Here is a 16,587-nt window from a genome sequence, read left to right as displayed (position 1 = left end):
AGCATGACAACAACCGGAACACACAGCCAGGGCAACTAAGGAGTGGCTCTGTAAGAAACGTCTCAAGGTCCTGGAGTGGCCTAGCAATAAAATGCAAATCATAAAATAAAAATAAAAATCATACAATGTGATTTTTAGATTCCGTCTCTCACAGTTGAAGTGTGCCTATGATAAAAATTACAGACCTCGGCATGTTTTGTAAGTAGTTAAACCTGCAAAACCGGTAGTGTATCAAATACTTGTTCTCCCAACTGTACATATGTATGTATTTAATCTGAAGTATAATTGGTATAAGAGTACACGGTTAATACAGAATGTTAATGATAATGTACGTGATATTGCACTTATTGTCCTACTATTGCACATTGTGTCCTGTTATGTCACCTGAGCACCTGTTATGTCAAGTAGTAGAGTTGTAAAAACAAAAAAGATCCAATGGAGGTGGAGATAACAGCACATCCCATTCCATGGGATACTGAATTCATTTAGTTTTCCCTAATGACCGCAAAGAGCACTAAAACCTCCAGCAACGCCCTGCTTCTTACACTCATAAACAAACCAGGGAGCTGCCAAATATAACCACACTCTTATCTGTTGGCTACTGAGCAGCCACATCACAGACATTTGAGCTTACGTGCCTTGCTAAAGAACAACATGAGCAACCTGCCTGTCACGAGCCTACTTTTCTAACTTTTGTTTGGCCCACTGCTAAGCCCCTGCTGAATATTAATAAAAATAATAATAATAATTTCACTGAAGGTGTGGCTTAAACCTTAACTGGTGACTATATGGGTCACAATGCAGAAATAATCAGACACATATTAGCAAAGTACAGTAGGTTTGCTTGCTATGGTGTTCTTTGAGCCTTCCCATAACATAAACTAAATGACTGTTCTCAATTGGACATACCGTATGTTTTTATACAACACCACCACATTGTTCTAATTAAAATGTTATTGATATCGGTGTTAAAAAGATATCGGTACCACTGAGAGCCCAGTTATTTAAAAAGGGGCAAAAAGCTTTTTCAGTCAGGGCTTATGAATGGAACCTCATTCCAATTCACATTAGGGATTTTAAAATGTATGCTTCTTTTAAAGTTAACTTAAAGAAGTGGCTAAAAGGTAATCAGGACTGTCAACATTACATTAAATCTTGCTGCTATCTTGTCTTTCCTGTCCTGCCTGTTTGTGTCACTTGTGCTATACCTATGTGTGGTCGTCAGGTTCATTAATTTTTGTTTAGAAAGGTTAAACTTGTTCTTTGTTATTGTCCTAGCTATGTGGTATTTCTTCTTTTTTTTTTGAACATGTATAGTCAATTTTACTTGTATTGGGTTAAACCTACTATTAGAATTCTTTTATCTTTATAGGTGTGACATTGTACGACCTGTCCAAGGACAGCAGATGTAAAATAGCCTTTCTGGCACATTTTATACGTATTATTAATGTGCATTCTCCCTGTTAAATAAACCTAGACAGGAGAAGAAATTTTGGTTTCCGAATATTTTTGTCAAGTGTGTATCTGTATACGTCTATAAATTTAGCAAGCCAAGGGCCAAACAAGCCAGGGACAGGTTACCATAGTGATAAGTCAATAAACTACAAGCCTTGCTTTGCTCTGTCAAAACTTGAAAGAGCACCGTCAAGATTCTAATCTTTATCTACATAGGGAAGATTGCTCAGGTGATGAATAAAGATTTGAGCCCATGTCCTACACTTAACGCACATTTTACCTTACTGCACTTAACACAAAATGCAACAACAGGCTATCAAACCAGAACATAATTTGTTGTCCATTACAGCAACATTTACATGCCATGCCAGTGACTTTGCTGTGAGAACGCACAGCCGTCCCTGTGGGGATTGCATGCCTTTCTCCATCTTGTGCTGGCAAAGGGAAGGGCTGAAAACTAAAAGGCTCCATTTTCTTTGCTCCAATTAAAAATCTATTCCAAGAAAAATACTAAAAATGGGGGTCAAGATCCTACACCAGAGTGCCCGGGTAGCACAGTTGGTAGATTCGGCACCCATTTATAGAGGTTTAACCCTTGACGCAGCGGGCCTGGGTTTGACTTTGTTATTCCCCCTCTCTCATTTCTTCAGCTGTCCTGTCAAATAAAAGCCTAAAAATACTAAAAAATAATCTTACGTATTGAACGTAACGTATTGAATCTTTCTAAAGCATGATCTTTGTGGTTATGTTAAATGATTACAGGCATACATAAGAAATGAAACAAAACGTATCCACTCTTGCTCTGAATAAAGAGACGTCTCACATCTGCAGTTTCACCTGCTTAGAGGAGGGCCAAAACAAAGGAAAGGCCAGTCAGGTTCCCTTGGTCCAAAAAACAGCCTTAATAACCTGAAGAATACAGAGAATGTGGTTGTGAAACGTAGCTCAGTACTACCATGACAGCCATCATTGTGTGATAACTTTTTTTCCTAATTTTACTCTACAGCAATATGTGGCTACCCAAATAGATTATTTAAAGTGCAACAAACCTTGAATGAGTGTTGCCTATCTGCCCAAACGGCTAATACAGCAGACAGACAAACTAGTCATGGCCCTGTATTCTCTCACCAAAGATGTTGTTGAGGAAAACACAACAACAGGCACTTTTCAAAGGAGCAGGATGGGAGTTTGAAAAGGGCAAAGGTTTAGTGGGAAATTATAAGTGGTTTTACCATCGGCTTTAAATTTGAATTGTGTGTTCTATAGCTGCACCGACACTGTGATTATACTGTTGATCAGAGTGGAATTAGTGCTGAAACAATTAGTTGATAGTATATATCCAGAAAGAGGAAATTTCAACACGTAGCTCTGTTGTTTGTAAATTTGGAGTGCTGTCAGTAGCGAGAAAAATCGGTGCTGCCTAAACCAAGTTCTCCTCCTGCTAGAGTTAACACCAAACAACCTTAAACAGGGCAAGTTTCAAACTTGTTTTTAGCCTCGAAATATGCTTGAAATGTCATTACAAGTGCCTAGCCATGTGCAGTAATTTCTTCCAAGAGAACACAGCAAATTTGACTGCAGTAGATGTGACAGAAAGATGTGTTTCGACTAGTGTGGACTTCACCGGAAAACAGGAAATAAACAGAGGTATGTGCACTGGCCAAAACATTTATGCCTTCTGTCACATCTACTGGAGTCACAGGTTACACAGCTAAGTCTGTTGGGTGCTAATTCTAGCAGCAGGATAACTCAATGTAGGCAGCACTGACTGTTTTCATTTTTCTCGCTACTGACAGCACTCCACATTTAACAAAAGACCTATGTGTTCTTGAAATTGACCGGAACTCTCCTTTAACAACATATCTTCACACTTAGATTTTAGATAAATAATCATCAGTAATGTGGACATAATGTAAGTGGAGAAGAGTGAAATAACAGAACAGTCTGTTAAGTTGAGATAAGTATTTATCACTTTACTGTAATGCAGTCTTTAAAACCAGTAAAAGAAAACACTTATATCATATCACGATATAACGATATCCAAAATCTAAGACAATATCTAGTTTCATATCACAATATCAATATGATATTGATCGTTATTGCCCACCCTAAGTCAAGCAATCATTTATCTTACAGTAATGTAAGATAAATGATTGCGGTGCTTCTCGATTGTGAAAATTTCTCAGTTTAAGATTTTTACACTATTTTCTGGCATTTTAAAGGCCTCAACAATAGTCTTGTTAATTGATTTTTTGCAGCCTTACAACATTTTTTTTCTCCAATCGGCTGTTATGGTTTTATAATCCATAACTATATCTAATAGAAGGACATTATTTTCTACACATACATTTAGAATGCAGTTGTGCCTGAACACGTCAGAATGATTCAGAGAGTTTCGAAAAGTGGACATGGAAGTGGGTACTCTGAAGTACAAAAGGAAAGACAAAAACAGTTCCGTTGCACATACGGCGATGAAACAACCTGTCAGTCAGCAAGTTCTTGAAGGTGGACAGAGATGGCTCACACTTTTTCAAAAACACAACAGAGAGACTTCTCTAATGTCACTACATGTCGCTAAAAAATCAACAGTCAGTTGAGAGTTTGTCTGTCGAACCACTGAAGCTACACCATGGACCATGACTTCAACTTTGACCTACTGGTCTAATCATGCTGAAACTCTGTTACACCGAGCAATGACTTACTTGTTTTTGGGGCCTAACTGAGCTCGCTGCATGTTAAACAACAGATTAATAAGCAAATTCTTGTTGAATGTATTTCAAATACAATTTGTGGTTCAATATGATTCAACCAGTATTTTTAAACAAACTCAAACCAAAATAAAAGTTCTAAATTACACGTTTACTGTCTTCTCTACCAGGCACTATTGTAAGTAACTAAAAAACATTCATTGTAGTACGATTGTCTTGCCACTTTGCAAAAAGGGCAAGAATCCCTGCTCCCTGCCACAGAGAAGAAACCTGATCTCTGAGTTTGAATGGGTCATGTAACCAGAGATCTGCTGCATACAAACAAATACAGATACCTACATTATTTGTATCAATTGTTGCTGAAATAGTGGTTCCTCCAGCATAGGATGAAAGGACCAAGCTGAATGGCATGTTTCTGGTTAACAAGAGTTTCATATGTAAGATGATATACATATAGCCTAATAATATAGGAATAAAAAATAATCAGCAAAACTACTTTTTTATTTGAGATGGCAATTAAGTGGCAAACTAGTCAAACTTTACAAAAAAAGTTTCAATTGGACATAATGTTTGCTTATGCTGACCTTCCAGGAACAAAATTAGAAATTTTAACATCCGGTTTCATCTTTCATCTTTTGTTATTATGTTTCTTTTGGAGCCCTAGCCATAAATACATGAATAGATCTAAGAGGGAGGGATCATGGAAGAAGTACTCACACTGAACCAGTCTCTACCTTGATTTCACAAAAAAGGAATCCAGAATAGCTCTGCGGATGCTTAGATGCATCTGTTTTTGTAAATTAAAATTAAACGTGTCCATAAGATACCAAGCCAAGTGTTACTTTGGTGACAAGAGTGTCATCACTGATATTTTCCATCACCTTCATTTCTGCTCCATCTATTATGATCTTTCTCTTAAGTCAAACATGTCTTGCTGCCAGGAAAGATGATAAGGTCTGGAGCATGTAGCAAGCTATGGGCTGGGAGTTGGTGGACATGTATGCAGCTTTGCTGTAGCTGCAGCTATTCATGACAGCTCAGCGAGAATAAATGGGTTACGTACTATGCAAGCTGCAACTTAAAGTTGTGTATGCATCACCTTCGCACATCAGAATCTGGAATTGGATTTACTGCTTGTTAGAAAAACACGAAACCAAGTTATTCAACTGGTGTTTACTTGGTGACTCATAGCTCTGCAGTTGCAAACGCTATTGTCAGTGACTACCAGTTATACTACCTAATATGTCACTAATGCTAGCCTGTTAGCTAGTTGAGCTAGTTAGCGTACCTAGCCGCACAAGACGTTATCAACATTTCTCGTACTGGTACACCATCTCACCTTCCGCGATCACCCTCTTGATCCTCAGTTTCAAGTCACCGAGCTCAACGACTTGTCCGACGAAATCATTCTGGTCCCGGCTGGCCGCTCCGGATGTCCCAGGCCCGGCTAGGAAATCCAGTGCCGATTGGAAAAGAGACATTTTTATCCAGCGTCCTGCTTCAAACTCACACAGGCCGGCTCCAGGTAAGGGAATGTGCTGTCTGAACCCCAGCAGACTCAGCGGGAAAAAACTCTACGGCGGTGTACTCTGTTATAAAGGCTTATATTCAGATGGTATTATTATTTTACTGAAAGCAAACATCCTCTTCCTGCTGCTAGGTTGACGAGGCCGCCACCATCGCCAGTGCTGACTTCCGTGAAGTGTGATGACGTCAGGACACAATTAGGTCATGTGATAAGAAGAGAAAACCTCCGGAACAATCAAAGACAGTTAATAATATACAGTCTATGGGAACAATACAAGATGTTTTGTCTTCTTCTTCAGTCTCCAGTTGTTTTTATTGTGACTGTAGCTGTCAAAATCGAAATAAAAATCGATCTGTTGTTGATTTTAATTAACAACACACTGTAGATGCTCACGAACAATACAAACTGATCTATTCCAGTCAAGAAACGTAAGCATGTAGCAACGTGTTCGAATCCTTGCTGTAACATTAATGTATGGGTTAACTGGATAAAACATTACGAATAAGTCATTTTTGTTTTTGCAATGAAGCCTACTTTGAAAAACTTAAATTCATCAGGCAGTCAGTAAACATTTTGTATGCATCATCTCTCTGGTAGCCTACATATTTTTCTCGGTTATTTGCTAATACAGAGAGGTCAAGAGGACGTATACACACAAAGTTTAAGTTCCACAAACTTTATAACACATGGCAATTTTCTAATTACAGAAAAGAGTCGTAAGCTACTATATATAGCACTGCTGCTTTTTAAAAGGCTTAATTTTAATGTGTATATCAACACATAATAGACCATAGGCCTACATTGTTTTTAGATTTTCTGTAATGGAATGTAATAATTTGAAATACCATAATCAGAATTAATTGTGTTTTTTTTTCACATAACTAAGACCATAGAGAAGTGTAGAAAAAAAGGTTAACGTCAAATTATTCCAAAGGACATAAATGAAGGGATCCCATATTTTCTATCTTATTAGAGGTCCTTTGCTGTAAAACGAAGCCTTGGATCTCATAAGTACATAATTTTGTAAATTAGTACGCCATCTACTGGACACATCACTATTACATGTATTTAATTTAAGGCAAGGCAGCTTCATTTGTAAAGCACATTTCAGCAACTGGGCAACTCAAAGTGCTTTACATAAAACATTAACCAGACACAGACACATGGACTCTCAAGTAGTGCAATGCAGACATGTGCAGTCATTGGGAAAGAATTCCATGATGAAACAAAATGACAGATCCAGCTACTGCTTGTTACAAAATGTGAATTTAGGCTGTACCGCAGGAGATATGAGCTTATGTGGAGGCCAAGCCTGGATCGATAACTTGCTGTGGAGTGATGCCAGAGTCCATTAATATACTTAAATGTCTATCAGAATCAGTCAAATTAGCCACAAAAAGGTTTGTCTCGGTGAGACTACAGTCATAATTAGCCGGATTTAAGACCTATGTGCTACAAAGTCCAGGGCTTTGCAATCTTTTTCAATGAAGGCACTCTAAAGGCACATTATTTTACAATCAACAAGAAAATTAGATTTATTCGAGAAGAGTACAAGTCCAAACCAATATTAGTTTGTGGGGGATTTTGTCTTACACTAAATCAAAAGAATTATGGGACCCATGTCTATGCATGCTTAAGGCACTGGTTTAGGCATACAATGTATTTATCATAACATAGTTTGAATCAAACAGCCACTGTCAAAAAAAAAACACTGGCTCTGCGGAATTTAATTTTTGAGATTTACAGAAAAATTATGCTGTGCTTGTTTAACCCTTGTGTTGTCCTCCCGGCTAAAGAACTTTACACTTTTTTCAACATTTTTCCCCTCGGCTTACGGCACTTTTAAAAAAAATTTTTTTTAAAGTTATGTTATTTCAATATTTTTGTTGTTTTTTTGACATTGGGTTGCTTTTTCAATGTTTTTTTCTAACTTTTTTCTGCATTGTGTCACTTTTACTTTTGACGCTTTCATACTGCTACCTGATACAACGAGTTTTACACTTATTCTTGGAATTCAAGATCAATACACCTTATTTTTGGGTTTAAAAAGCAGAAATATGCTTTACATAAATAAAACACCCAAAATCCAATAAAAGTAGTGTAATGAGTCTTAATTTTACTGGAGAAGAGGGTTGCATGGAACCATCCATGTTAATTTCTGGCAATTTGGTTGAAAGAAAACCATATTTTTTCTTCTTATTCTTTGGAAAATGGGTCAAATTGGAACCAAAGACAACAGGAGGGTCAAAGATGCATCATGAATGCACACTGTTGGAAAGTCCCACACAATTTACTCTTGTGGCTTTGCCAGTGTTTGTGATAAGCATGGCGCCATGAGCACTAGGTGCGTCCCCTATTTTTTTAAACATTGAATCTTGAGAAATATTTATTATGCTTCAGCCATGCCAAATTCAAGTCAGTTGTCTGTTTGATAGCAACAACATAATGAATGTTGATTACACCAACATCCTTTGGTTTTGGGTAATGCTTTTATCAAGCTCTTGCCACAGCTCTTTTGATAAAGGCATAGTTACAACATGTGTGGTTAAGAGGGTGGTAATAACTCAGCAAAACTCAGAAGACAGAGTCTAAGTTCACAGTATGCATTTTTGCAATCTGGACTCTGGGTCCTAGGAAGCAGATGCTGACACAAGAGAGAGACTAAAGTACTTCTTTAGCCATTCAAGTTATCAGCACACATTAATGCAAAGTAGACTGCTAAATAGGACATGGCTTAACTATAAACGAAAATGTCCATAATGAAAAAAGTTTGGGTGGCACCACTTGACATTGAGGAGGACCGTTCTTCTATCTCAGTGATTGGGCACACCCCTAAAACGCTCTTAACGTTCTTGCTCTCTGATTGGCTAATATGGCTCCTTTGAAGCACCACAAGACAGTTTGTCATTGGTCGAACAAGACGCCAGTACAACGGTGATCATACACCTCCTTCATAGACTGATCCGTCGGCTGATGTGGAACCAGTTTGCAAAGAACCAATCAAAATCCTTAATTTTGACAGGCAAGTTTCCCGCGTGCACGAGAGACTTGTTCCTACAATTCTATTGCGCGTTCACGTGTGGGTGATGTTCAAGACTTCTACGCAATGCAAATACAGTGCGTGGGTTAAAGAATTCTAAAGTACACAACATGCATTTGTTTTGCTAAAAAAAGGACGTAGATTGGCAAGTGGATAATCTCATATAGGGTTACAGTATATTCGGGCTATGCGTGGGTATTTCTGTTACATTCCTATTACGAACTATTATCCCAATCTGGACATATGCCTACCTATAGTCTAGATTAAATCCCTTTTAAAATCCCAGTAGGGGAAGCAAGTTTGGTAAACTATGTGACAAAAAACAACACTAACCCAAACTAGCAAATACTCCACGATGACTGAGCCAGGAGCCCGTCTAGCAACTACATGCATTTTTGTAAATTAAATATAATTAATACAAGTAATAAACAAGGCTGACCGTGCGTGAGTGCACCTGAAAATGCCCCAATCCCCCCCAAAACAGGCAATAGGCTACTTATGAAATGTAACCTTAAAAATTAGCAATTGTAAAAATACACAGGCCATATATAAAATAAGCATATACAGCCTAGTATGTAATGATGAATTAGCATTAGAAATAAATACTTCAAATATGTAGGCTAGGCAAAAAACAAAACAAATAATGTTTTGGTTGAATACAAAGTTTTTCACTTGGAACGTCTGTATTTTACTCATTCAATTAACACTTGTGTTAACACTAGTGTTAATCGAATGAATATTCGTGTTCATGTACTTCTTTATGCTGGGTATTTTATAGTTTCAATGAAACAGTTGATACGCCTATGTAAAAACACATAGGCCTACGTTTTCTAAATAATATTTTGGCAAGGTGTACGCTTTTCCATATCATTGGTCGAACTCATTTGATGACCGAAAAAATCCTTTAATTTTAAGGTTTGGGGTTAAATCATAAAAAGTGTGGCAGTAGGTAGGTCCCTAGGGAGTTGGGTTGGGAACCGGAGGGTCTCTGGTTCAAGTCCCGGTACGGACCAAAGGACGGAGTGTTGATTGGTAGCTTGAGAGATGCCACTTCACCTCCTGGGCACTGCCAGGTGCCCTTGAGCAAGGCACCGTACTCCCCAACCATTCAGGGCAGCCCACTCATTCTGACATCTCTCCATTTGTGCATATTTGTGTGTGTGTATTTCAAGCCAGTGTGTAGTGATTGTTAACAAAGAGAGTGTAAATTGTAATTTCCCACTGGGGATCAATAAACAAAATAAATTCCTAAAATCATTAATACGTTTTGAAACTTCTTGAGGCACCTTTAAATATGATCTAACTCAGTTAGGGAGCTATTCAGAATCAGCTTTGTTTGCAAAGTACACATCATTGACAGTAAATATGAATGTTATATTAACCGTCTATTGTCCACATTCAAGGACACTGAGTCCGTTTTTTGTGTAGTTTATTGAACAATGTGCGTTCTTGAACATGGCTCGCTCTTCTACGTCATGACGCCGAGGCGTGGTCTGTCAGTTTTCCTTGGCAGCCCCACGCCTGCCTTTGACAGAGCTAACTGCCGCGCACTGTAATTCCCAAGCCATTGAAACTAAGTCGCTAGCCGGTAATTTAATTCAACAAGATCCCTCTCCTCAGGGACAGTTTGCTTCAGAAAGGCGCTCGCTCTAACCGGTGTTTGGCAGCCGACAAATGGACGCGACAAACATGTCTAAAGACACGGAAGGGAAGAGCGAAAAAATTATGGATATGGAGAGCAAGGTGTTGTGGTACCCGGACTCCAAGAGGAACACACATATGGACAAGTTTAGGATACAGGTCAACACTGACTACGGTCTTAATCTGGGTGAGTAGAGAGGAGGAAGGAAGACAGTCAGGACCCAGACAGAGAGACAGACAAAGAGCTGTGTTGCAATGAAGACATGTCGGGTGTCATTGCGCCTGCGAAGCCTGCGAAGCTGTACATCTCCGCAGCTGTCTTTACGTCCGTATGGAAGCTATACTCTCAATTACCTCACTGTCTGAAGCTGCTAACAGTGTAATGTTTCAAGCTAGCTTTGGTGTGCAACCGTAAATGGGTATACCGAAGAGACAGTGAATCCGCACATCTTTTCAGGTATCAATACCTGAAGAGATGTGTTAAATGCGTCTGTATTAGTCTAGACTAATACGATTAATATTAATGATGCTGCTATTAGCTGTTTACAACACCGCAGCTCTGCTTCATGTTGGCTGTCATGGATCACTTCCAGCTCCGCAGTGAAGACGCACTGCCTGCAGAGCTGCAGGCGATACAAGAGAATGTTTTAAGCCAACCGTTTTGGAGGAATGCTTAAAAACCTGGTGCGTCGGTTATTGAATAGAGAGAGAGAGAGAGAGAGAGAGAGTGTGTACGTAATTGAGGAGAGATGGGAGCGGGTGTGAGTGACGACATCATCTGGTGTGTGAATTGTGTCAAATTAAGAAATGGAGTTGAACACCTGTGTTAATTTTCAAAACTATGTTTGCTTTAAATTCTCTGGGTCCTTACTAAACTAAAATCCTTCTCTTTTTTTTTTCACCATGCATAAACAATCTTAGTGTATACAGTATTTGTTTTGGCTAAACTACCAAAACAGCTGCCTGAGAGGACAACCTTTCCTTTATGTCAGTGGTTTCCAGTCTGGTAGTCCAGATCTCCCAAAGGTTGCATTATAAATCTCAGCTTGTTTTGCTTTAGAGGTACTTGATTGTACCTCTTAGTCTGAACTGTAGCAACTTGACATACATGTTTAGAGCTGATAGTCACACCTGTAAGTTAATATGTTTTGTAATACATCTGTGGAAATCAGTGATTCTCTATACTCTAGCCAACTACAATGACCTGTACCAGTGGTCGGTGGACAGCTACCCAGATTTCTGGGCAGAAGTGTGGCGCTTCTGTGGAGTAGTCAGCTCCAAACCATATGAGGAGGTGAGTGGTAATTTGTATCCAGAAGGAGAATGGTTTCAATGTCAACATTTAACAGGCACTTTACCAGGGAATCTGACCATAAAAATATGAACAAAATCCTATAAAAAAATCTAATAGATATAATAGAATATTGCCAAACACTTAGTTTTTTAAGTTCTGAAATGGCCGGCAGAGTAAAAAAAATCTCAGCATAAAGATTCAATGAATGACCAGCATTTCACTTGTGGGAGGTTTTTTTCATGGTGGTGATTTTCAACTCTGACAGTCTGCTTTATTTTTATGGCCTACATTAACCTTCTTCACTGTCATTACTCATACATACCTCTTTTTTGTAACACTGTAAAATGGTTCAGAGTGTTGTGAACAGACATGTGGCCTTTAACATGCAATTATGGGGCAACATTCATGAAATGCACAATTTAAGATCAAATCTACGTGTACAAACAAATTGTGTGGAATTCATGTTTTCTCCACAATGCTTGTATGTAAAAACCAAATTTAGCCCCTGAGTTTATTGATACACACAACTTCCTTTTTGGAATTATGGTCTAGTCTTAAAGCATTAAATAACCCAAAACAATATTAAATATTTCAGCAGAGTTTTTAGTTTATTTTCAGCATTTTTACATTGCATTTCTAAAATGTTTATTATTTAAATACAATACAAAACCCAAGTTGATTTGATTGAAGGCAAATGACGTAACATATTTCATTATTGCTTTATATGATTTGCACCACACATACAGAGCTGCTCATGAGTATGGGAACCCCGGCTTAAGTTGGTGAAAAAGAGGAATAAAAAAAAAAATCATCTTTTGGAAATTGATCTTATTGCCTTAATTAAAAAATTCTTCCTTTTAGTCAATTTAAGCTGGGATTACTATACTCATTAGCAGCACTGTCATTTGTTGTTGCAACATAGCCCCCCTTGAGCGATGTGTTCTCAGAGCTGGCAGTAAATCTGGTTACGTGAAAGAGGGAAATGCCTCAATAGGTTGCATATCCACTGTGTGCATCCATCCTATGTTGTTGTTATGTCCCATTGGCTTGCCAGCCAATTCACATGTTTGGTTTATATTTTTAATTCAGACTGTCTCTATTTTCTCATTCACATGTAGATAGATAGACACTTTATTCATCCCCCTGTGGAAATACAGGTATCCAGTAGCTCACACAATCTGTGTTAGCATATAAATATTGATAAGAGACATTACGTGTGCAGAGATTTGAGATAAAAAATTGTGAATGAAGCCCATTGAATTGTAATTATTACTAAATAACTTAATTGTTGTGCTATGAGTTGGCGAGGAGTCATTTTCTATGCAAAGGCAGTAATCTAATATGATTCAGAGCTTAGGACCTGCTACTGAAAAAGCTCTGTCCCCTCTGGTTTTCAGTCTGGATCTTGGACAGTCTAAAAGCAACTGGTCAGTGGACCTAAGTGCTCTGACTGGAGGATCATTGAAAGACATAAATTATCACACAGAATTATAGCCCTATTTTTTTTTACATACATTTCTTTATCCACTTATCCACTTTATTAGGTTTGCCGTCCCAGCAGACAGTAGATTGAAGACATGGAGACAATAAACCAGACGATCAATCCTTTTGTAACAGTGATGCACAGAGGACTAGGCTATTAAATCCCCAATTCTGCGCCAGCAAGAGCGCCAAACCTTTAAACTGCATGCTCTTGGTCAACAACTCTGTGTGTGTGTGTGTGTGTGTGTGTGTGTGTGTGTGTGTGTGTGTGTGTGTGTGTGTGTGTGTGTGTGTGTGTGTGTGTGTGTGTGTGTGTGTGTGTGTGTGTGTGTGTGTGTGTGTGTGTGTGTGTGTGTGTGTGTGTGTGTGTGTGTGTGTGTGTGTGTGTGTGTGTGTGTGTGTGTGTGTGTGTGTGTGTGTGTGTGTGTGTACCAGGTGGTGGATGTATCCAAACGGATCTCGGATGTTCCACAGTGGTTTAAAGGCGCTCGGCTCAACTACGCTGAGAATTTACTCAAACATGCAGACCAGGACAAAGTAGCTCTTTATGCTGCAAGTAAGTATATTAGGTGTATTGTCAGCTGATTAATAACACAGTGCTGCCCCTTGAATGTTGGCTTTATTGATCTCCATTAGTAATCAAATCTATATTCCTGGCGGTGTTAAATTCATGCATTGCATTGAGTAAAAAAAACATAACGCAGCGCTCATTCTAGTTTAATTCTCCTTCATTAAACATACCTCACACCTAAACACACATTCAAATTCTTTGTTGAATTACACTCAAATTATTTTGTCAACTAATCATTCTTTTTCATGACAGATCTGTAAAACTGAGTTTTTCCACAAAGAATTATGCAAAAGCACCACTTTATATTTTGTGTTTAACAGAAATGTGCTCATCCGTTTCTTGGAAAAGAGTCGACTAAATACATTTTAGGCAACTAACTACGAGGATTAGTTGAGTAATCAACCAAGAGTGGTCATACCTGTGCAGTGCAAGTTCAGTTTACATGGTATTTTTGTTTGTTTGCCTTAGCTACTGTTTCTTCAGTCTGCTGTTTTTGCAGTTTCTCCCATGGTAACTTTTAACATATTGTGGGTCTCTCCCTCCCTGATTTACCAGTACCTGTGTTAGGGGTTGGGGTGTTTTCTCTCCTGAGTGTCACAAAATTGTCTTTACTATTAGTAAATGAACTAAACCGAGAGAGAGTCAGAAAGACACGAAAGAGGAGAGTGGAGGTTGCATTTGAGCACAGAATCGATGCAGCGGTGAACGCAAGGTTGCATACGTCACTTTGTTAATAGATGAACTGCTGCTCCCTCGTCTATCTCTCAGGGCTGTCACATACTAATGGATTGGCACTACTTTATTGCCTAGCTGTGTATATGAGGGAGAGTGGGCCTTTCACACACACACACACACACACACACACACACACACACACACACACACACACACACACACACACACACACACACACACACACACAACCCTTACCATCACTCTAACCATAACCTAATTCTAACCCTAATCCTAAAACCAAGTTTTAACCCCCAAAGCCCTTTTAAAGTAGTGGGGTCCAGCATTTTGGCCCCACACAGCTGTCGGACCCCACAAGTATACTGGACTCCTGGTTTTTGGATCCCACAAATGTAGTTAAACAAGACCACGCACATGCACACGCACATGCACATGCACACCACCTTCTGCAGGAGCTGTAATGTAATTATTAGACGGTACAGTTGTCACAATGCCGTGGAGCCTCTCTGAATGTCAGTGAACTATTACTTAGAGAGACAATGAGGCCTGTTCCTGTCTGTGGCTCGGTCCTGCCCCACTATCATTCTCTATTTATGTCTCCATGTCTCTGTTTTTCTTTATCTGATCTTTAGATTTGAATTTCAGGGGTTTTATTGGCATTTATATCAAGTATATCAAGTGTAAGTAGTACAATCAGTCTACGTGTCCTTAGCTGTTTACAATATTTTGAAATGTAAATATTTATCTCTGTTTCTGTGTCTCTGTTTGCAGCTGAGGCAAATGAGGAGATTGTGAAGGTGACGTTTGGGGAGCTGAGGCGCGATGTGTCGTTGTTTGCTGCAGCCATGAGAAAGATGGGCATCCAGACTGGAGACAGGGTTGTAGGTGAGTCTCTGATGAATTTCTCTCTGTCCAACAATCATGTAAAAGGAGAATGATGAAAGTTTACTTTTCTATCAAGCAGCAAAAAAGGATTAGCGTCAACATAGCAACGTCCTGATTAGCTGACTATCGCGCATGCACACATCGCAATATTGATGCTAAAACACAATATCGTTCAGCCCTAAACCAACTTAGTTGCTAGATAGATCAATTGCTCTCCTCCTGACGTGTTTCCTTTTTTCCCTTTGTCTTTTTTTTTCTTATTTACTTCATCCTCTCCTTTCTTCTCCCTTATTTCGTATTTAAAACTTGTTACAGCATGAGTTGAACGTGGGCTCCGTTGCTGTAGCTCTGTCTGTGTGTTTGAGCTCGCTGGTAAGGAGGGCTGGCTGTCTTGGCAATCGTTGCAGCTCTTTCTGAAAGTCACTATTTATTTTTTCAAAGTCCATATTTGTACAAGGAGGAATGGCTGAGGACGCATGTTTCTCTGCAGTGCCCCGCTGTACAGTACATTCATCCAGATCTGCAAATGTATACAACCGCAAACCTAGTAGCACCATAACTACTTCAATGCATTTTATTGTACAGTTCCTCACCCCAATTTGTGAACAGAACATATTTTGAAAACAACAAGTGTCAAATGCTAAAAGATTATCTGCTCCACCTCCGTAGCATACAGAGCAGTTAGCGCTGCTCAGCTAGGTTTAGTTACTTAAGGGTTGTCAAACAAAAGCCAGAAGACTTTTGAAGTTGAGCTATTCGTTGACCAGACTCCTTGAAGAAAGAAAAAAATAGGTTTGGTGGCCTTAAGAGGTTTTTAGATTTTGAAAATACATACCCATACATACAATTGTTAACCATACAAGTGCAGTTTTATTAGTTTGTTTCATTCAGCTATTTTAAAGGGTGTCAGAAACCTCCACATTTTGCAGTTTGGTCAAATTTGTAATGAAATTCATTGTGAGCACAAATCTAGTCTGATTACTATTCACAGTAGTTAGGTTCACATCTCTCTCATAAATTTATAATACATATATTCTACGGGTTGTACTGCCGCAACAGTAATCTTAAATATTAATCATTTACAAGAATTAAAATAAGTATAATGTAACAAAAAGTCTCCCACGCAGTTAGTAACAGGTCATTTTAGTGACACCAGTCAGTCAGGTCGGTTATTGGGGGGGACGTGAATGTGAATGTGTGACTTCATGTTCCATCATCCATCATGTTCAAAAAGATGGCTGCTATTCATGAGCTCATATTGAGAATGTGTGTGTGTGTGTGTGTGTGTGT

General features: G+C 38.8%; 2 protein-coding genes across 3 annotated transcripts in view; one reads left to right on the top strand and one right to left on the bottom strand.

Annotated features, from left to right (window-relative positions):
- Window positions 1-5,872, bottom strand: part of gak (cyclin G associated kinase) — a 27,533-nt gene extending 21,661 nt beyond the window's left edge. For both annotated transcript variants that reach the window (XM_032515272.1, XM_032515273.1), the window contains exon 1: window positions 5,503-5,872. In XM_032515272.1, coding sequence (XP_032371163.1) covers window positions 5,503-5,644 — 142 coding nt within the window. In that variant the 5' untranslated portion in view covers window positions 5,645-5,872. The remainder of the gene's footprint in view (window positions 1-5,502) is intronic.
- A 4,360-nt stretch (window positions 5,873-10,232) lies between these two features.
- Window positions 10,233-16,587, top strand: part of aacs (acetoacetyl-CoA synthetase) — a 42,594-nt gene continuing 36,239 nt past the window's right edge. The window contains exons 1-4 of the mRNA XM_032515286.1: window positions 10,233-10,559; window positions 11,563-11,666; window positions 13,584-13,704; window positions 15,184-15,297. Coding sequence (XP_032371177.1) covers window positions 10,406-10,559; window positions 11,563-11,666; window positions 13,584-13,704; window positions 15,184-15,297 — 493 coding nt within the window. The 5' untranslated portion in view covers window positions 10,233-10,405. The remainder of the gene's footprint in view (window positions 10,560-11,562; window positions 11,667-13,583; window positions 13,705-15,183; window positions 15,298-16,587) is intronic.

Source organism: Etheostoma spectabile, chromosome 5 (assembly GCF_008692095.1).
Source record: "Etheostoma spectabile isolate EspeVRDwgs_2016 chromosome 5, UIUC_Espe_1.0, whole genome shotgun sequence".
Taxonomy (NCBI): Eukaryota; Metazoa; Chordata; class Actinopteri; order Perciformes; family Percidae; genus Etheostoma; species Etheostoma spectabile.
Note: the sequence above shows the minus strand (reverse complement) of the source record. Positions and strands in the feature narration are given on the sequence as shown.